The 22,730-nt window shown below is 40.1% G+C and overlaps 1 protein-coding gene across 9 annotated transcripts in view; it reads left to right on the top strand.

Annotated features, from left to right (window-relative positions):
* Nucleotides 1-22,728, top strand: part of SATB2 (SATB homeobox 2) — a 197,697-nt gene extending 174,969 nt beyond the window's left edge. For 7 of the 9 annotated variants that reach the window (XM_019523164.1, XM_019523163.1, XM_019523161.1 and 4 more), the window contains one exon: nt 21,594-22,728. In XM_019523164.1, the coding sequence (XP_019378709.1) occupies nt 21,594-22,076 (483 nt within the window). In that variant the 3' untranslated portion in view covers nt 22,077-22,728. Of the gene's footprint in view, nt 1-446; nt 1,259-20,331; nt 20,365-21,593 lie in introns of those variants that run through there. The other 2 variants (XM_019523165.1, XM_019523162.1) reach the window with 2 other exon arrangements.
* The last annotated feature ends 2 nt before the right edge of the window (nt 22,729-22,730 follow it).

The raw sequence follows: 22,730 nt of genomic DNA, 5'->3' as shown, positions 1-22,730 counted from the left end.
CAGAAGGAATAATTTATTTCTGGGGAAAATTTGGCATGGGTAGCAGGCAGGGTCTAGCACCCTTTGGCTTTTGGTTTGAGCCATTGCAGGCACATGGCTGCATTTCTTGAATCAAAAGTGAATATCTCTTCATTTGCTTATCATTTCAATCTACGCAGCTTAGATTATCTTGTGAAGACTGAATTGATTCAGCCTCCATCTTTTTGACTGTATGTACTTAGCCTCACATATACATTTTGGGGGTACAGAAAAAGGCATAAGTATCCAGCATGCTCAGGGTGTGTAAGGTTAGTAGGCACGTTAGAAATTTTGATCATGTTTATGTGGAAAAATATGTGTATATTTAAAAGGGTAGGTGAAAGCTTGACAACCTCTAAGTGGAACTGTTTTATCTCTACTGTATACTCTCTGCTGTTTTTTTACAACTCTGTTACTTCTCCTTTTAGGAATCAGAATCTCTTTACTTGGAAAAAATGTGGCTATGTACTGTGGTTTTACATCTTAATGAATGCTTGACTACTCCACCTTTTGATGAGCTCCATCTGAACATTTTTCTGACAGTCTACAGTAGCTCAGAAACATTGCCCCACTGAGGCTTGCATGCATTTGACAAAGCCAACAAGCAACACATAAGAGACAATGAAGTCCTTATATTAGACTGTGAGGTGTCTGCTAGAGTTTCTTGTGATTACTAGTTATGACAATTGTAGTAGAAGGCCACTGCATTTTGACTCCTATAGCCAAACGTACCTACTGAGCTTTCTCAGCTGTTTCTGTTTAGTGTGGATATCTAATGAGGCTGAAAAGCGCTGCTGATTTTTATTAAGTTGAAGTCTGCAGCTCTCCTTATAAGAGTACACTTTCAATTAAAGAGAAACCACTTCAGTTCTAAGATTATGTATTTTATTATTACTCTATTTGACCCTAGATTTAGGGGATCAGTTAAACCAGGTAGTTTTGTCATTTCTGAGGTTCCAAATTCAGTCTTCCCAAAGCAAAGTAAAAGACCTTGTACCTTTCAGTATTTGATTGACCTCCTGCAATTGTAATGACACATCTGTGTCATCAAGAGCTCTATGTGGCTGGGAGTTTTCTAACAGGTGTCTGAGTTTAGGTGGATTAGGACCAGGGTCTGAAGTGAGATGGATTTATCAGGGGTGCTAGCTGGGGGCATCAGTACCAACATTTTACACAGGCTGTTCTTTGTGGTTATTTTTCTAAATGATATGGAAAATACAGGTATGAAAAGCCCCACTTGAAAAACTAAATTCATAGCTGAATTTTAATTTTCACAATGCCAAGAGATCTGCAGGACTGGTTAGAGTGACATGTTCATGCCCATCTGTGCTGACAGCTCACCTCCATTCTACACTGAACAATCTTAGCCCAAGCTCTGATGTCCCTGACCTCTCTCCCACTCCCAGCACACACTCCCAGTTTAGTCTAAATTCTGTAGTAGTGTGAGGATGTGTGAAAATGTCCAGCACTTGGACCATTAAATTTTATTTTTTAACTTGTGAAGTAAAAACACACATGATAAAATGCAAGCATCTTTGGCTGAAGAGCTGGTGGGCCAAGCTGCAAAAGTCTTAACTTGCTTGCAATTTAATACAAAATTCTTTTTTTTCCCATTTAATCTTGATTCTCCTTAAATAATTTTTTACATGCTTGTATGTAAATTATTGTGATGTCAGCATTTTGAGTGTGCAGTTCAATGTAGTAGAAACCTGTAGGACACTGACCAGGACAACCTGAGACAAATCTGGCCTCCTCTTTATGGGTATGAAAATTATACAAATCAGTGAAGTAGGAGAACACTAATGTACTATAGTATTTGAATGCCTCCCAGTATTTATCCCCACAACATCCTGTATGGTAGAAAAATGCTATTATCATAACTTTAAACATGGGGAACCGAGTCATGGGTCTTATACAGATATTCAGTTTCTCCTGGGAGATTCAGACTCTTCCAGGAGAAACCACAAGTGTCCAGATGTTCAGCCTTTTTCTCCCAGAGTAAATATGACCACTCCAGGAGAAAAAATACCTGGGAACAACCAGAGTTAAATCACTACCAGGAGAGTTTCTCTGGAAGAGTGAATGTCTGTACACAATGAGAACACAGGCTGACCATGGGCAGTCTGGGGCAGCCATTTGGGGCTGCCCTATGCATAGCTGCCAGCTGTCTCCAGACAGACTAAGGGAGCCTGAAGAGCACATTGAGATGTATGCACAGCCCATCCTTGACCCCAGCTACACAGTGTCAGCACTGCAAACTCCGAACTCTTCAGGCCCTCAGGATTTGAATGTCTATACATGCAGTTTTGGGTAAGTTTTTCTACCAAGAAAACAAACCTGAGATAATTCTTCCATATTATTTGATTGTGTGTAGGCAGGTACAGAGAGAGTCTGGACTTTTCTATATTGGTTTTGTTTGTTAGCATGACTCCATATCTGCCCCAGCTTTGCCTGCTTCAAACCTGGAAATGGGACAGAAGCACTATCTGCAAGAATTCTGGAGACAGATCTTGAGAAAAGCAGCATGTGGGCTCTCCTGGAGTGACTTCACCGTCTCATTTCTAGGTTTGGCACATGTGGCATAAGAGCCAGGAGTATGGTGAGTGGTGCATGACAGAGCAGTACTCCCAAAAGCATGGTGGAAGCTGATAGACTTGCACCTGGCTTTGAAGATTTTCAGGCTGAGGTTTGAATCACTGACCAATCCTTCCTCTCTCTTGATTATCACTGCTGTTTCCTTGGTGGTGGCTGATAAGCAAATGTCTAAAATTGTAGCTATGCAGGGACCAATTTTAATGAGGTGTGTATGCCACATACATGGTTAATGCTTGTTTGATTATGTACATATCAAAATGGAGATATTTTCTGCACATGCTATTCTCATATAGTATATCTAAACAGTATAGAAGCCTACACGTGTGCACACACATACATTCTCACATTCATCTATGTTTACAGTAGTTCAAAGAATGTTCTAAAATATCTTGGCACACATGAGAAGTGAAGCTGTTTGAGAGATCTGTACTCTGGAACAACAAAGGCTACATTCTAAGCATAGATCACACATGACTTTAATAAAAGGCTTTAAAAATAATTAGATAATTTATTTAGAAAGCTGAAATTCACTACTTATGATCATTCTTCTAATCCTAAAAGGAAGTAGGTGCCCAAGTTCTGCATCTTTCAGATTAATTTCCCCTGCTTCCACCCACTTTCTTATGTTTTCAATTACAAGCTAAAGGCTATATTTATGTATAAATAACTAAATAAATACAATTCAGAAATGGATAATGTTTGTGAGGTAACTCAGTTTTTGGGAGCCTGAGCTGATAACCCTGAAAGGGGCCTGATTATTAGAAAAAGCTAAACATCCATCCCCTGAAGGAAACAAGCCTTTATAGTGTCTCAAAATGAGGCATCCAAAATCACTAGTTACTTCTGGGGGATAAAAAAACCCCCAACCCAACAACACAGATATGCATGTGCACTACAAGAAAAACATGATAAATCATGAAATTGTCTTGGATTTCATATGCCACATTATGCTACTGATCTAAGACCAAAAGATCTCCGGTTTTCAATTGGGACCTTATCTTTTGTAATTACATGTATACTGATGCAGTAAGAAATCTTTTTATATACTCCCCACTGGGTTTTCTGGTTGTCTTTATCTCTGGTGTGTGTGCATGTGTGAGCTTGTGTACACTTAAATAGGCTATGCCCATTTTGTGTCTTTCTCTTGAATCCAAAGCCTATGGGTGAGGGGGAATAGGAATATTTCCTTTCCTCCCTGCCCTACACTTCACCCATGCAAGACACTACAAAAGGACTGGAATTATTTCCAGCCTGATGAGGGGATTTAGCCACACAGTTTAGTAAGAGTTGTATACATAGATGTCCTGCTTGGGTTTGAAAATCTAAATCCTTTTGTCCTACCTCTTGTTTTAGATGTAGAAAAAGATGGTGGCCAGAATCTTTTCTTACTTTCTGGGAATCCTTGTACTATCTGATTACAATTTTTTTGGCGTTCATTCAATATATTACAAAAACCCATTGTGACAACTTAATGGGTATATAACTGTGTTTCTCCAGCTTTATTATGAAGTGGTATGGTCACAACTATGAAGTTATCCAATTGTATGAGAAAGAAACAAACATACTAACATTCCAGGATTCAGCATGCCCCTTAAAAGATATGTCTAGACAGCATTTCACTAGTTAAGTGCTAAGTTGTTATTACTATTTATTATTTATTTCCTTTCCAATTTTCCTCTTACTGAACGAGCAGCAAATATTTTTGTAGCTTCATTTTGGAAGTGAAATAAATGTATTCCCTATGGCATTTGAAATTTTAATAATCCACAATAAATAAAATCATATCTAATAACATAACTGCTTTCAATTGGCAACGTGATCTTCTAGATGCATTGCAAATGCTGAAACATAAATAGTAACAGCCTTTGAAAGCCCAGTTCCTATTTGCTAAATATACTTGGCTTGCTTTAAATTCCTTTGTGTGCAGTCATTAATACAATACTCTTTGACAGCATTTAATTAAAGTGCTTTTCTCTATTAAATTCATTAAAACTTTTTTTACATACAACTGTTTCCCAGACACTGAATGTTAAGGACCTGTAGACCTCTCTTTAAATAATTTCTCTCTCCTCATTGTAAATTGTTAATTAAATTTAACTTAGACTATTTAAAGATGGCTTGGAAAGGAAAGCCACATTTGAGGATATGGTCTTAATCATGTCTGATTTATTACAATTTTTTCTGTATAGCCATAGAGTATGCATCATTGTTTTTGATTGTTGCTGTACATTTAAGCCAGAACAAAGTAAAGATATAACCTAAAGAACTAATTTCCCTTCCAGTTTTAGAATTTTCATTTTTTCAGTGTAGTTCCTCACCTTGACAGTATTTGCATGGGAGAATAAGGAGGGAGTGGTAGTTCAGTATTAATAGATTATTGACAGTTTAATGTCTTGGCACCTAGACAGCACGTAAGGTATAATATACAGGAAGCTGTATGATGTGAGAGCAGTCAATAGTATATTCAATCAGAACCTTTCAGTTAATTGCTGGTTGACCTCAAAGTTTTGCTTTAGGCCGAACTGTCTTTAATTTAAAACTAGAACCACCAACAGGGTATTCAGAGTTTAATTTTGAGTGGTCTTTTGTACAGTAGTTTAAGGGGAGTGGGTGCATGTTGTTTGTTCTTACTTGCAGGATTGCAATTATGCTAAATAATTCTTTCACCTGAAGCTTTTAAAAAAATGTAATTTGTGCATCTGGCACTTTTTGAGTGTACTCCCCTCACATATTGGTGATGTAGGCAATGCTGTGTACTAAGTAGGTTGGTCTTAAAGGATAGGGCCAGACCTTATAGTCCTTCCCCACACTAATGCCACTACCTCTGATGGTAAATAAACAGTAAAAACTTCAAAACTGGGCCCTGAGTTCAGTTGATAAGCAGGATACAATTGTAAACTGGTGTCAGGAGAGTTACAAAAGGCTCTAACCAGAGTGAGCTTTCTCCAAAGCAAGTTAAATACAAGTGGGCTTTGTTCCCGTCCCTGCATAGACAGCAGTATATTAAAAATATTTAGCCTGACTTTTCCAGGTGCTAAGCACCGCAGCAATAAAAAAGCACATGATACCTCTCAAAAATCATATCCAGTGTGCTGTACAAGTGAGCTGTGAATATTGATATGCTTGTTACTCTTCACAAGTGCAAAATGGAGCTTGGTTTGTATTTAGTTCCTCTAATTTCTGTACTTAGCTTTTCTAATTTTTTTGGACTGCATATCTTGATAAGATCTAGATAAGTTACAAAGGCAGGCAGGCAGGCAGGAAGCCACAAGGGCAGTCTCTGACCCTGACTAACTGTAAACCATCTGCTATGTTAGGGAGGAAAGCTACATGGAAAACTTGGTTAGAAACTCTAGTCGTTTTCTTTTCCTTCAACTCTTGACTTCCTATGTACGTGCATTTTCCTCAAAAGAGATCAGTATGGATCAGCTACAACAGTCCTTGTTTGAGGCCAACTAGTTTGGGTTTGCTCATGACAATGACAACTGCACTGGAAGCTTTAAAAGTAGGGCTGATTTAATTTACAGTTCATTCTCTCCAGAGACATTTTTTCTAGCACATAGATCTTGTGATTGTCTTTAGCCACTTATGCACTTCAACTTTTGGTACTGCTGAATTGAGTATTAATGTTTTTAGTCTCTAATTTTGCATTGTTTTTTATTCATTACTTTGGCTGGTCTCTTGGTCTGATCAAGACTCTTGATGCCATTCAAGGGGCTTCATTCTGCTTTCACTCTGGCGTTACACCAGTGAAGCAACACCACCTTGGGGTAACATTACTCCTGGTTTTCTCCTGCTACAGCTGAGATCAGAATTGAGACCCACTTGTCTCAACGGCAAGGCTCTTTTCAGTTCTTCCTATTGAAGTGTGGCTTAGCTGAATTGAAGAGATCAAGGCTGTGGATTTTCTAGTTGCATGATTAGAGGAAAGGTTAGGAGAAATAATGTAAGTAGATGACTCCTTACCTTGCATGCTGGTGCAGGTAATACTTGTTTTATGTTCTGATTTTTGTGGGAGACAGAATGAAATCCTGGTGAAATGCAGCAGAATCAGTGTGCAGATCCCAAGATACGTTTTTCCCCTCAGGCAAACAAAAGGAAACATACATACTTAACTCTACGAAGTCTGTGGCCGGAACATGTTTTAAGTAACTTTTTAGTTTCATCAGGATTTCTAAGCAAACTGGACCTGTGTCGACTGAGGAATTCCCACATGGAACAGAGACCATAAGCTTTATTGGATTCTGAGAAAAGACACCTACCTGGTTCCTTTTATAAAACAACATTCCTTCTCATTCTTTCATGTTGTTTCCCTATTAGCATGGGCACACAATTCTTATGAATGCTAACAGAAGTTATATGGGGAACACAACGAAAGATTAGCCCCTGTTATACATTTCAGTTTTTCATTTTTCTGGCAGTTCTACAAAAATTGGGAAAAAATGGTTGAACAGAAAAATTAAATTATATGCTAATATTTTAAGGTTTTACATTATAAAAGCAAAGGAAATTTAAAAACAAATATTATTTGAATAAAAAAAAAATCTAATGTTTTGTTTTTAAAATGTCTAACCAAAAAGGTTTTTTTCAGAATTATTTTTTGCTGCTTCTTGATCCATATAATTTGGGAAAACTGATGTGAATCCACTAAATATGTCAGTGAATCTAGATTATGTAAAAAAAAAAAAAAAAAAATTGGCTGAAGAAAATGTAGCTCTGGCACAGAATATGAAATTACTGTTATCTTGTATTTCAAGTGCAAATCAAAGTTCCTTACCCAAAGATCTCAGCAAACTGGAAATTGTGCATCAAGTCTTGCTGTATCCCTCTGACTTGGGAAAGATAATTTGCACTGAATTTTCAGATGAGTCAGTGGCAGAATTAGGAATGGAATTGAGAGGTCATGACCCTAGTCTCTTGCTTTAATAACTAGTTATTCTGTCTCGCAGTCTCTAGCCCTGTCTTTTGCATCGGCCATCCCAATCAACATTGAATTGTTTTATTTTTTCAATACAAAAGAATAAAGTACACTTTTTTTCAACTGTATTTCTTCTCGTCTTTTGACTAGAATGCTCATATACTACATGTATTATAAAAGTGTAAGCATCTTAGGGAGACTTCTTTACAGCTTTCAAGTTACAAAAGTTGTCACTTCCAAAAATAAAACTAGTTCTGGGTACTGGTACTACTAGTCTAGTAGTTTTCTCTATAAAGCTAGTGGGAAAATAGCCAAAGTAACTAGACAAGCAAAATTAGATTAACATTTAGAAAATACTAGATACTTTTTCCAGTGTTTTCAAGATGGCTATCCACACCTTTTCAAAAGTAAAACCTTAAAGACAAAAGATCCCTAATACAGTTCCCAAAAGCCTTCATAGACTATGAGGCGCAAGGGACAGTAGAAGACTGTACTTTGATCATTTGACTTTATTTACCCAATTTTAAGCTAAGGGTATAATAATGTATATTATGCCAGTTGTGTATGTGCGTGTGTGTGTGTGGTAATTCTTGATGTTTTGCTTTTTACCATGCCAGTTAATTATAATGCACTGTTTGAGACTTGCTTTCTAAAAAAGGAATATTTATACTTTTATGTGTTTGATTCACACAGTATAGTTTGCTCAAGTCCTGTTATTAAGTGCATTGGTGGTTAGGTCCAGAAAGCAAAAAAACATGCTGAGTAGTGTTTTATCAGCACAAATCTGCTATTTTCACTAACCATAACAGTCAGGTTCTTCTGACTTCTGAGTGCCCCTATTGTAAAAATTAACAGAACAGTTAGATATTCTTGGAAGCCTAAATAGCCATGTGCAAGGCCGCAAACAGTTTGATGGGACAAATAATTACCCCCCAGAATAAAATGTCTAATCCAAACATATCCTCCCTTAAATAATTCAAAACCCTCTTCTTAATCTAAGCAGCTGGAAAATGACATGATTATAGTGGCGCCACTTGTGCCACCATAGTTATGGGGTTTATAACTTGACCTTAAACTTTGTTCTAGGCTGGAGCTTGGCAAGAAAGATCTTAGTCAGGCTAAAAGCAAATTCTTTTATGATCTGGTGAGTAAAGAACAACATGCAGAGAATGGAAGCTTTTTTTTTTTTAAAGCAGAAGATACCAAAATATGGAAAACAAAACAAACAAACTCATTTGCATACATGGTTGCACTGCAGTGTCAGACACTTTTAAAAGGTGTTTTAATTGAAGTATTGAAGGGGCTTTAGTTCAAAAGCATACTACCACCATTTTCTCAGTGCTGATGAGCATTTTGCCATTTATACAAATGTATGCAATGCAGCGCTGGGCGCATTAGCTTGCGTCCGGGGCAGAATTGATTAATTGAGTTTGCTTTGATGTGTTGGATTTCTGGCACATCAGAGCACACAAGTGTATGTGTATAAATGCCCCAAGAGGCTTAGAGGTCCATCTTGTTTGCTCACATCCTCTACTGACTATGCCTTGGGCTAAGTACAGACTTTCAAAAAGCCGGAGCCTGAATCCATTCAACCTTTACCGGTTAGTCTAGACTGAGAAGCAAGTGAATAGACATATAGACATTCACTTTTAATTCTCGAAATGTAGCCACATGCCTTCAGTGGCTCAGGCTAGAAGTGGGGGGCAGAGGGGGAGTACTAGAGCAAGCCCCCCCTTCCCTTTAGCAGCGGCTGGAAGGCTGGAGGGAAGCTGAGAGAGAAGCCCTCCACGGTTTCCCCCACTCCTTGCTTCAGCTGAGGGGAGGACGTGTCCAGGCCCTGGCAGGCTGCTGAATATGATTGCAGAGGGGGTTAAACCCCTACCCGGGCCTGCACAGTCCCCAACCATGGTGTGTCTCAAGACTTTTCCCTGCTTGCCACTTGAGAGGTGGGGGCAGGGGGCATGACCAGACCCTGGCCCCTAGCCTGCATGCTGAGGTGAAGAAGGGGAGGGAGGAGGGTTCAAACCCCCCTGCCTCCCCTCTCCCACCAGCATGGGATCCCAGTGGGAGTCTGCCTGGCAGGGGCACAGCAGCCCCTGCCAGACTTTCCCCCACTGCTCATCCTTTACCCCAGGTGAGGGGGGGTGGGGTGTTGTAGAGCCTGGCAGGGGCTGCTGCACCCTTGCCAGGCAGACCCTGGCTGGAGTCGCATGCTGTTAGGAGAGTGGAGGGAAGGGGCTTTCAACCCCCCTCCCTCCCCTCTGCCTCAGTGTGCTGGTCAGGGTCTGGCAACACCCTGCCCCCAAGCAGGGAAAAGCCTGGCAGGGGCTGCTTCACCCCTGCCAGGCAGACCCCAGCTGCACTCCTGAGTGGGGTTTCCCACCCCCACTCCCTTCTCAGTCAGCTGGAGCAGTGATAGTGCTCCAGCTAGGGAGCAGCGGGGCAGGGCCAACTGTGTTCTGCTGGAGCACACAGCACAGCCCAGCCCAGGGCTGCAAAGCATCCTGGGATGCTGGGGGATTGTGAGTTAACTTAAACTAGGAAGGGGTCTGAGACAGAAGTTCCTTAAACTGATTTGACCTAAGTCAGTTAAGTCTGATAATGCATTCAACCAGGTTTATATTAAACTAGTTTTGACCATTTTAAAAGTGGTTTATGAGTAGTGAATATCTGTTCTGTGACAGGTTTAAACCAGTTTGTAGTCACTTAAACCATTTTATGTGTAACTGCTGTCCCTAGCCTTGGGGTCTAGAGACAGTTCAGTACCTTAGCCTTGAATTACTAAGACCCCCCCAAAAGATGGTCTCTGGATGCTTCAGAGGCAGTCTCTCCATTCAGACTCTACCTAGTTGGCAGCTAATAGTGCTAGACTGCATCCCAGGAGCTAGGGTCTGGACATCCTCAGTACTGGGCCTTCTTTGTGAAAGTATTTATCAGACCAGAAAAGGTCAGAAGGAACTCAAGTCTTACTTTGTGCAGTTTTGATATCATGGCATTAGACAGCCCTAGAAGAGTTGATATGGAGGGAAGAAAGGAGTGACGTCATTGTTGTCCCACCCCACTCCACCTCTTCTCAGCTGTCTGTCAAGAACACAATATTTGTTTGTAAAATTCTTAGGCTTCAGCTAGAAGAGTGAATTCACTGTCACAAACTAACTGTGAAGTATACTGGTTTAAACCAGAAAAAGGTGGGAATTCAGAGCTAATTCAGTAATGATCATCAGCAGGAGGTTTATGCTATACAATACAGTCAGCAAGTTCCTGTGTACTGCACAGCAATGAAAGTCAGCTGTGCTTTTGTGTGAAGAGTTTAGTTACTGTTCAAGATGAGCAGTTATCTCCACTAGATACAGGCTCATTGCTTTGCATTTTTAGGGTTGCAGTTTTTTTTTAGACATGATCCACGCAAAATAGTGACTTTTGTGTAGGCACATGCTGTCTATTAACATAGATTAGGAAGGGGAAATAAGCCATGCATTATTGAGGAATAAGATCATGATTGTGGTAAAGTAATGGCAGAAAATTCTCTTTTAAAAAAATTGATTTGTAAACATTCTTCAAACAACTGTGCAGAAAGTAATTGTACTTTGTTTTTTAGTTGAAAAATATTCTCATGCCAAGATGTATTTTATAGTAACTTGAGTACTTTAGACCTGTCCAAACATTATCTGGTCATCCCCAATTGTCACTGTGAGCCACGTCACACATGTAGCCTCTTAGCAACACATTGTCATAAGGCTGTAATTTATATTTTATCTCCTGTGATGATAGCTTTTAAAAATGGTTGTGGTATATTTGCTCTTTGATGCATACTGAACCACTATTAATGTTAATGGGAGCAGTGTGTGCTAGGAGGGGAGAGGACACTTCTTTATTTAAATTTTTTTTTAAGTCAAGATTAATTAGATTTTGCTAACACTTTACATTTCCTGCTTCTGATGTGATGGCAGCACACTACTGGATATTTTCCAATTCACATGTTTTTAGGGAGAGTCAAACAATTCACTCTTGTCTCCATTAACCATAAAAGAAAAAAAATGTTGATGCTGCTCTAATGAAAACTTGAGAGCACCATTCCATTATGAGCTGTGCACAGAGGATGCATGTGGGATAGGTCCCTGGTGTTCAGTGGCTTGCCACGTTTTCTGATCACCATTTATTTCCTGCCCTTAAGCGACTTGATTGCCATAAAGCAAAGGGAAGCATATGGAATGTATGCTGGAAAGATGTTGAAATGAATTGCACTGTACCAGTCCACAGTCCTCTCTAGAAATAGAAACTATGCTTGTATTTGAATTCAGTTTCCTTGTAAACCTTTTCTTTTCCTGCTTTTTCCACCTTTTCATTTCTCCAATTTTCCGCACTCTCCACTTCCCTCACAGCCTGTATACTTTTCAGATGAAAAGTGACAGAGAAGGGCTGAGGAGTTTTATTTATTTATTTTTCAATCAGCTGCTGTTTCTTTGCATCTGCAAAGAAGAATTAGTGCTATTGGGTTAAAGGTTATTCTAACCAACTAACCCTTAAAGATTTATTTGGTCCATGATAAAACAAAGTACATCATGTATCGCAGATTGTAGGTGAAACACAATACTGGTGTTTATTTTTTGCAAGCAATTATTAAACTGCATTTGAAAAAAAAAAACAAAAACCCAAAACCAATACTCTAGAAAATGCTACTAGCATTGTGGTTACAAAATTAAAGGAATCTCAGACTCAAGCTAGATGAAAGTGAACATATATATCCATGTCAGACTTCCTACCATTTTGCACGCTCATATTGATTTCTTTTGACACGGTCTTCTTTTATTGAGTACCATATTTTTTTTAAATCCCCTACTGATAACAGTACCTGCTAGGAGCAATTGTAAAAGGAAACTATAGTATATTAAACCTGCCTGGAGTCAAAATGTAATCTAACACCTGTAGTCTGCAATTTGTCATCACTTCGTAGATACTTTTTCTTTTTTAATAACAGTTTGGATTTTTCCTGAATTTTGACCTTAGGATGCTGTATAATCCAAGAAAAACAATTAAATTAAACCACACATTTTAACACATCTTTATGGAGTCATGGTGTAAAATCACAGCCACAAGAGTGAACCCAAATAAAATACTTCATTTTGGGTTGTAATTAGTGCTGCATTATTTATCTGAACAAATATGTTTTGCCAGGCAAGATGAGTCTTAACAGCCTCTGCTTCAAAACAAAAAATGAGCACAGGTGCAAATATAACTTCTGTTCCAGTTTCTTGTGCAGGCATTCCTAGAAGCCTGTAAAGTGTCTTGGTATAGTGATTCTTTTAAATTAATACTCCTACTGGTATGACTCCCAGATTGGAAACCTTTGTTAGCATGCAGTGTTGTTTACTGCATAGCTTGTTCACCTCTTTTCTTGTATATTGCAGTATCTAAAGATAATGTCTAAAATTGTGTGTGCATGTGTATACAGTCTCGAGCAGATTACCTTAATGTTGGTAGATAGTGCATCCTCCTAAACCTGGCCTTTGACTGATTCATTATAGAAATTCTGGCATTCTAAGGTTAATCCAAAAATATGTGATCATTGATGGAGCAGCAAGGCTGCTCTTTGATGGCAAATTATGGGGTGCAGACCCTTATGGGCCTTACCTAAACCAGGGTGGCCTACCTGTGGCATGCATGCTGTAAGTGGTACAAGTGGTCTCTGTGTGGCGTGTAGCAGACTGGAAAGGACACAGGCAGTACAGTGGCAGATAGGACAGGGAGTAGAAAGCAGAGCAGCAGATCAGATAGGGAGCACAGGGCAGAGAGCAGATTAACAGATCAGGCAGGGGATCAGCATGGAAGTTGGATATGGTTCAGGGTTAATTTGTGGCATTCCTGCCAACAAGGTTGGTCCCCACTGATCTAGATGAACTGAACTCCATGGTAGTCTTTTCATTAACTGCCATAGTAGTCTTGAACCAAGGTCCAAGAAGGCAACTTTTCCAAAGTAGGCACTTAATGAGTTAAGTGGTAATTGAGCTGCCCACAGATGGCCTGATCCCACTTTTGGCAAAGTTATTGAAAAATGCTGTTAACTTAATGAGCAAGACTGAGCCCCAATGTCTGAACTGAGTATCATCTGTAACTGGTCTCAGTGTGTGCCTACCACCTAGAAACACCTGGAAATCTCTCATCTCTCTGGCACCAGTGTGCCATAGTTCTTGAGCAAACTAAAACTACATAATTGCTATATTCCTTAATACAAAGAGAATTTCTTGTTTCTGTAGGATTGTAATGCAACTATGGATGGATGGAGGGATTTTATTTCATAGCTTAAAATTTTAGAGCTCATGGCTATTCTTTTTTCTGGTAGAAAAGAGAAATATAAATCCAGGGAATCTTTCAGCTTCTAACTTTGTGATATAGTAACTTTATGGGAACCTGCACAAGCCATCCTGGGATTCTACAACTGCTCTGCCTCACTTCTGGGAATATAATCACTGCAGAGAGAGTAGGAAAGGAAAAGAAGAGTATACATAGAAAATTGACTGTCTTGTCTTCTAGGAAGGTCATCTTGTGGAACATTGAAAATGATGGATATGAGGATGCAGGGGAAACACCTAATAATCTCAGCTAAGAATGCAGGGGAGTGTGTCAGAAAGATTCATCTCACTGACTAATTTTCTTTGCTAAAAAAGGAAACTATTAAACCGCATTGTTAAACAATGAATTTGGAGTTTTGATGATAGAAATTATATAGAAATGTGGTTTCCTGTTTCTGATCTTCAGGAACAGTTTTATATAAGCAGCAAAACCTGTTTTTTCACAGAACAGCCTATAGCTAGCAGGATGATATTCAGTACCCTTTTTTTTAATGTCTTACTTGGGTCTAAGGGATTATAGCTCCCTTCATGACCAGCCATTTTGTCGTCTCTCATCCTAGACAGGAAGTGGTGGAATTGGAAGTGAACTTCAGTGGGATGTAGGGTCTAGCCAAAATTAAATACAATGCAGATATAGAGAATGTAGTTCAGTGGAGTTCACAGTGGTTGATCTTGTTCCTTTCCCTTTTCTGTGAGAGTTAATCTTGTCTTTGTTTACCTGAAGCCTTTTCTCATGCAGAATCATCTTAAGGAGATGGGAGGCAGCTACCTGTAAGACAGAGCAATGACCTCTGCTCCCCAATAATTCTTTGCTTTAGATTTTAGAAAGACCACAAAACCTTAGCTTATTACAAGTAATCCAGATCACTCCCGTAATGATACACTACATTATATACTTTCCTAAACTTAATCATTCAATATCTTACTTCCTCCCCTTCAGGCATGTACCATTAGATTTTACACATGGCTTCCAGCTGGTTTTCATTGTGGCCTTCAAATCATATTTAAATACAGTGCGATTTAAGACTAGTCACTTTATCTTTTTTAAGTCAACTTCTATCATCTTAGTGTTGTGTACATTTTCTGTCAGAGGAGGCTAATGCATATAAAAAATTGTGTGCGTGTGTGTGTGTGGCTAGGCTGTATTAGAGTAAAACTTCAAAGAACAGTATCTTTCCTGCCAACTCTGTTTTAAAATGGCTTAGAGCATAGTGGTTCTTTTACAGTTTGGAAGCTAAATCTACCAGTGGGACAGAAAAATGACTTCCATGGGAAAGAATGAAATATATGTCTTCAAATCAGATTTGAAAGTAGGTGGAGAATCAGGGGAAAAGGAAAAGAGGAGGACAGGTCCAGATGCCAGAAGGTGCTGGAAAGGAGTCTCTTCCACAAAGAGTGAGTGAAGTTGTATGAAGAGACCAAGACACATTCGTATTTAAAGAACAGAAGGAGAGAGAGACAAAAAGAAGCCACTTCAAATCTATGGAGAACTTTAGAAATGAAGGGGCCAAATTTGAAATGAATCTTTTAATGAGCAGGGAGGCAGCCAAGTTATCTGGGGAAATAGGAGACATAGACATGCTTCAGAGGCTAGGAAGGACACAGAGAAAGTAAGGGGTGTCTAGGGAAGGAAAGCATATAGTATACATGTGACTTTAGCTACCAAATAAATAGTAGGATGTATTTTGGGAAAACAGCACATCAGTTGAATATCAGTCTTTTCCCTGTCCCCAGCCTCTGCCCCACCTCCAAAGTCCATATACAGATGTTATTTTTTGATAGATCACATATTTTAACTTCATTCTTGCACATGTGTACAGAAATGCATATGGTCCTTATCTTAATCAGAAAGAAAATCAATAAATACAGAATGTATTTGGTTAAATGTGCCAGAACAGTATTCACTAAAAATACAAAGTAATGTGGCATTCAGAACATTTGTTGATGTAATTAGGAATTTTTACTTGAAGGTCACAGAAAGTTTTATGGCAGGACAAAATGTAAGCATATAGATTCCCTTGCTCTTTGTCACACCACAACTGCCCACGGATGTTTGCACGGCAATACCTATTAGCAGTTTGTTTGGCTTTATCTTGGTGGATGTCTACATGGTTATGGAATGCACTGCTGATGAGTGGTAGTGCATTCTGCATCCCTGACACATAGAGACCTCAGGATCAGAGAGTCTGTCCACAATCCTGGGGTCCCTGCGTACCAGGGATGTTTAAAAAGCTGGACTGCATACACAGTTTCTAAAAGTCCCAGAGCACCTGACAATCAGCTGATTGTCAGCTCTGACCCCAGTGCACTGGGACTTTTAAAAACCAAGTGTGTGACCTAGCTGGCTTGCACCTGTGTTATTTTAGACATCCCTGGTACACAGAGACTCTGGGATTGGGGATATACTCTATGATCACAGGACCCCTGTGTGCTAGGGATATCAGAAAACCCTGTGTGGAGCCAAGCTGCATGCACAGTTTTTAAAAGTCCTGGTTCACCAGGGCTGGGCCAACAAACAGGTGCCCCTTGTGGAAGGACGGGGGAGCTAGAGGTGTAGGGCTTCCCCTGCTGGGGACTTCAAACTCCATGTCTGGCAGCTCTGGCCACCCTGCTAGGGTGTGGAGGATCAAAGGCTACCCACATGGTTTAAAGTCCCCTGTAGAGAGTCTCTGATCCCCCATGCCTTGGGAGCCTGGTCAGAGCTGCTTGGTGTGGGGTTTGGACAACCAGCTGATCTCCAGCTGGACCCAGGGCTGTCCCAGCCAGGGCCAGCAATCAGCTGATTGTGAATTACCACACAGGGGCTCTGCTCTTTAAACTTGCTTTGAAAAGTGGCATGTGGACATGCCAGTCCTCATCACAGGACACACTGTGGCACAACTGGTGCCACAAGAATTACATTTGCTTGTAGCCATAGAAACACTGTACAACCTTTTAGTAATTCAAGAAAAGTTAATAACTGCTAGAATTAGAACAAAGATGAAAAACTATTCATAATCTGAGGATGGAGGAATTTCTGTGCATGTGTATCCGTGGATATAGCCAGACGTAGCAATTGTATCTGTATCAAAGGGTACCCAGGCAAGCTGTTAACAATGCAGTTATGTCTGCATGACCCTGTAGTTATAGAAGGGGCCAGTACTGCTACAAAGTAATCTTGCTTCATTTGGGGTCAGATTTACAGTAATTTAGCTAGCGTATCTGCAGGATCATGCAGAGATAACAGATCATAACAGCTGATTTGTGCTCCCAAGCAGCACCTCATCCACCCCTTTTTAAGCAGCTAAAATGTATATTTGTCTATACCCTATATTTGTATGTAATAGTCTAAAAATCTGTGTTAACCCTAGTGCCAATCCAGAGTAATTCCACTGAATTTGGTGAAATTATAAATCTAAAAATAAATTTTAGATTGGTGCAACTAAAAGGAGGAGGAGACTTTTATTTAAGAAGGTAGTAATTCAAATAAAACACAACCTATTTCTGATATATTGTATTAAACCATAGTTAACAGTTTTCTCTTCTGGGAAGCATAGCAAGGTCATTTCAGCTCAGAATGGGTTAAGTAATTTTTTTCCAGCCCTATCTTTGGTTGATTGCTTTGTAGATGCTGTAGGCATCTCTTCATCTCCTCCAAATTAAACATTTTACTGCTGCTGATCCTGTATTGTTTGGATTTTTCCCATCACTATATTTGATTGGAAGTCTCGTAACATTTTTCAGTCTGGATCAATTTCTCATGCTATTTGTTGACTGAAAATCCCCCCATATTTCCAGCTCCAAGAAGAATAAACTGAGTAATTCACATCCTCTCTGGATGCTTTCGTATCTGCCATAGCTGTTGCTTGAATTCAATATTTCTGATAGACAGTGCTTCTTAGGGCTTCTCATATGCAGATTTCTGTAAATTCACACAGTCATAGTCAGTTTGCTCATGGTGTTAAACACTTTGCTTGTTAACTGTTCTGTGCATTACAATGCCAACATATAGGACTGTCTCCAGTTTTGTGCCACATGATGGAGGAATGGCCTGTGTTATAAAATACACTGGTTCAGTTTTTCACCTGATTTAAATCAGCCCTACTCCACTGATTTTGGTGGATCAGCACTGATTTACACTAATCAAGAATTGTACCTTTTATTTATAAAATTACTGAAAATGTCTTAAAATTATGGTCAAATACATTCCTAAAGAGTAATCTAATTATTCAGTTAGCTGGACCACTATGCTTCTTTACTGCAGGAGATGTGCACAACAGAAAATTCACCATTTTCATTTTTATTTTCTTCTTTCCCTCTGTAATTGGCACAATTTTGCTGATGCTCTGTGTACATGTATGTACAGAAGTGAAACTTTCCACTGAAATTGAAATGTATTTATTACAACGATCCTTCCTACAAATGGGTCATGTCAGAATTGTACAAACCTGCATGTCAGATCTGTTGACGTCTACCTTTAAACTCTGGAAGGCAGATGCCCCGTGTAGCTGCCTTGGTGCTTTTTGCCTAACGTAATTAAGATGTTGAAGTACTGTATTTCTTACTTTTCTGCTTATACCAGCTTGCCATGGAGGACCACACAAATTCATTCTCACACTGAGCAATACCTCGGTTCTTAGTTGCCCTCCTGATTTTTGTGAGACTACTCATGGCATGAGGTGATAAACAACTTGAGTAAAGGTAACATAATCTAGTCTAGAATCATCATGTCATGCGTGCTATGTTCACTGAATTTCTGCTAGTCTCAACTCCTTGGCAAAAGTTCAATAGTTGTTGTGGAGCTTCATGTTATGAAGACTGGATGACTTTTACAGAACATATTACAGTACATTTATTAATAAGTGTGTAAAACATGATGACGTTTGACCAAGTACATTTATAATAAAGGACATGCTAATGAACTAGACTTTGAGCTAGACTTCTCAGTGAGGCAGATAACAGAACAAGGAGCAATGGTCTCAGGCTGCAGCAAGGGAAGTTTAAGTTACTGTACTTCACGGTGTATATGTTGACACCTTGTATAAGTTGATACCACATTTCTGTAAAAAGAAAAAAAAAAAAGTTAGGATTTTTGTATGTCTGGTGTATTCATCAACTCAGCCTTCGTGTGTGAGGCACTGGAAGCCTGGGTAGGCCCATGGGAGAGGCAGTGGGCTGGTGGGCTCCCAGGAAATTGGATTGGGTCCCTGGGAGCTCAGGCAGCACACAGCCCGCTGGCAACCCACCCGGACGGCACTGGGGGTTGCTGCTGCCATGGAGGGAAGGACCAGGCTCCCCTGCAGCTCAGGGGCTGCCTCAACCCACAGCAACTTGCTCTCTGGCCGTGGGGCAGGCAGAGAGGTCCCACTGAAGGCAGGATTGGGCCCCTCACTGCTTCTACCTTCAGCAGGTGCCTGCAGCCAGCAGGACACCTGGCGCCACCTGGGAAGTGGCTGGTGCGCCCTAGGGGGCAGCGCGGGGTGTCGGGCAGGGGCAGGAGAGGGAAGCTAGGGATGTCAGGCAGAGCTGGCCTCCCTCCCTGCCCCTGCCCCTGCCCCTGGCCAACACCCCGTGTTGCCCCTGGGGCATGCCAGCCTGTTCCCAGGCAGCACCAAGTATCCTGCTAGCTCCAGGCACCTGCTAAAGGCATAAGTGGTGAGGGGCCTGATCCTGCTTTTGGAAAAGCCTCCTTGTCTGCTTCACGGCTGGGGAGTGAGCTGCCAGCAGGCTGGGCAGCCCCTGAGCTGGGGGGGAGGCAAATGTCCCCTCCTCCATGGCAGCAGCACTCACTGGGGCTGGCCAGGCAGGCTGCCAGTGGGCCATGTGCTGCCCAAGCCCCAGGGGCCTGATCTAACTTACCAGGAGTCCACCAACATGCTGCCTCTCCCACAAGCCTGCCTGGGCTTCCAGTACCTTGTGCACCAAGGTGGGGGATTGGTATATAAGTTGAGGCTGAATTTTAAGAGTTAAAAATTTGTCTTCAAAACTCAACTTATACACCATGAAATACAGTAGATATGAGGAAGAACTTTCTCCCCAGGAGGGTAGTAAAGCACCAGAACAGGCCACCAAGAGGTTGTAGGTTTTCCATCCTTGGAAGTTTTAAGACCCAGCTAAATGAAGCCTTGGGTGGGATGTGATTATAGTCGGGGATTGTCCTGCTTTGAGCAGGGGGTTGGACTAGATGACCTCCTGAGGTCCCTTCCAACCCTGATTGTCTATGATTCTATGAATGCAGGAGCTTTAAAATTTGTATGCATCTTTGTACATACATTTTGGCAATCTACAGTAGATCTTGCTATTGCAGCATCAGGTTGAATTAACAAGTTGTGTGTGCATGTACACATGCTCCCACATGCATATGTAGCGTATATTGGCTTTATAATGAGAAATATTAATTTTATATAAAATTCAATCCAAGCCTTGAACAGATTTCTGTCACACTTTCTTTTAACCCCATTTTTAATGTAGAGTCGCTGTTCATGATGTCAGAAGACTTGAAGCGAAAAAGAGTGACTATTTCAGGTGAAGGACCAGATTTTCTTTTATTTGCTGAATATCTGGTCCATATTGATTTTTGTTAGCTCTGCAGCTTTGAGGCCTAATAATTATTTCCCTACATTCTGCAAAAACCTCTGGGCAAATGCAACCTTCAATCCTGTAGGGGATTTTTGCCAGTAATATCTCCTTTATAGACTTAGGTAAGAGCTACACATGCTTTCTTTAAATCTATTTCTAACAATTCAGTGGCAGGATTTTATTTTGCTTAATTTTTTTAAAGATGTGAGAGCTGAGAAGGACCATTCCTGGGCAAGTGTAAATAGCTATTAGGAATATATGGGAGTTATGCTTTTCTTAAACTTGCATCCAAAAAGAAGCTCTTACAGATGTAACCTCTTTTATGGGGTGGAAAGAGGTATTTGCCTAGAGGCTTCCTCAGAAAGCAGGGAAATAATTATTTGAACTCCAAGCTACTGAGCCAACAAAATTAATACAGATGTAGTACACTGGTATCTATCCAACACGCAACTTTTACATGGCAAGTTTTATCTTCACTTTTTTTCTATAAGTGTTTGCCTCACTATTTTCATTGCAATATCACCTCTCCTTTATTCAAAAACTGTTTCTGTTGAGTAATTGACTGTTACCTGTCTCCTAAATTTGAAAGGTTTCACTGTTCAAAAAAGGAATATCCTGTGTCTGCCCAAAATCTCATTATTCCAAAAATCTCACATTTGTCTTAAAGCTATTCTGATGCAGCTTAATCTAAACCGTCATTTGTAATACAGGAGCAGTTAAGATCAAGTAAGATATCAGATCTGAGATCAGGCCCTCCGCTTCCCCTCTCCACCAAGTTAAGCACTGGTAAGATGCAGCACAGGGCAATCGGTATACCAAAGAATTTACAATCCAAATAGATGAGACAGAGTTGGAGGGAAAGCAGAGGCTTAAAGAAGTGGAGTGATTTGCTGAAGATGTTGCAGTATTTCCTGAATCCCACTTCAGTACCGTACCTGCTGGACTCCAACTTCCCTTAAGACAACTTCTGTCTCTGGCCATTTTACTTCAGCTTTTGTATTTTGCCCTTTTTAACTTCCGTTGACTGGCAAACTACAGTCTTATCTAAAGACGTGGAAGATTGACCTTAGAAGCATCCATTTTCCTAGAGGGTTGCCATTTTTCTTAATTGTGCCAAAAATACATTTAATGTGTTTGTATGTTCAATTAAATAGGTCCTACATAGACAACAATCCCAGCCTACCAAGGAGAACTCCCCTCCGAGAGAAGAGGCCCCACCTCCACCTGTTGAGGACAGCTGTGCCAAAAAGCCAAGATCCCGCACCAAGATATCCTTAGAAGCTCTAGGCATCCTTCAGAGCTTCATCCATGATGTAGGCCTGTATCCTGATCAAGAGGCCATTCATACCCTTTCTGCTCAGCTGGATCTGCCCAAACACACCATTATCAAATTCTTCCAGAACCAACGTTATCATGTAAAGCACCATGGGAAGCTAAAAGAGCACTTGGGTACAGTTGTGGATGTGGCGGAGTACAAGGATGAAGAGCTGCTGACTGAATCAGAAGAAAATGACTGTGAAGAAGGCTCTGAGGAAATGTACAAAGTGGAACCTGAAGAGGAGAATCCTGACAAAAGCAAGGCAACTCCTTCAGAGATAATGGGAGATGGTAATGCAGAAAGCAACACATTAATTTGAGGATTTTGTTTTGTTTTTTAGGTTTTTTCTTTTTTTGTTTCTTTTGCACACAATCCATGTGCAAACTGAATGAATTCATCATTGCCCAATCAGATATTGTCTTGACACAGACACTCAAGTGTTAAACTTCTACATTTGACTGTAATAATCATTGTAATCATATAGGTTTATGCCTTCATTACTCTTGCACTTACGAAAGGGACATCAAGCAAGTTAACAGGAAGAAAAAGACCTATAAAATCAATGAAGGAATAGTTGCAACTCTGTGCATTTGTGTGTGTGTGTGTATCTATCTATCTATCCAGATAGATAGATAGATATTAAAATTGCATGGGACAGAACTTTACAGTCTGAGAGTACAGACTGTGAAATGAGTTCTTTAAAGATGAGACTAGTTTATGTATTAAAACCACTTCACAATGAGTTGCTTTGGCTTTTTGATAAACTGCCGCCTGCTCTCAGGGTGTGGTGACTATTTTTTTGAATTCCTATTTATTTTCTATGTTATCCCTGGTTTTTTTATTATTATATGGCTTTCTATCTGGCAACTTGATGGATAATTTTTGAGGTATGTATTTAAAGACATGAATCAACACTGCCAAAAAAAGAATAAAAAAAAAGAGAACCTGGAAAAAAAATCAGGGCACCTTAATA

The sequence above is a fragment of the Gavialis gangeticus genome, unplaced genomic scaffold, assembly GCF_001723915.1.
Source record: "Gavialis gangeticus isolate Ggan-Ray unplaced genomic scaffold, GavGan_comp1, whole genome shotgun sequence".
In the NCBI taxonomy this organism is placed as follows: domain Eukaryota; kingdom Metazoa; phylum Chordata; order Crocodylia; family Gavialidae; genus Gavialis; species Gavialis gangeticus.
Note: the sequence above shows the minus strand (reverse complement) of the source record. Positions and strands in the feature narration are given on the sequence as shown.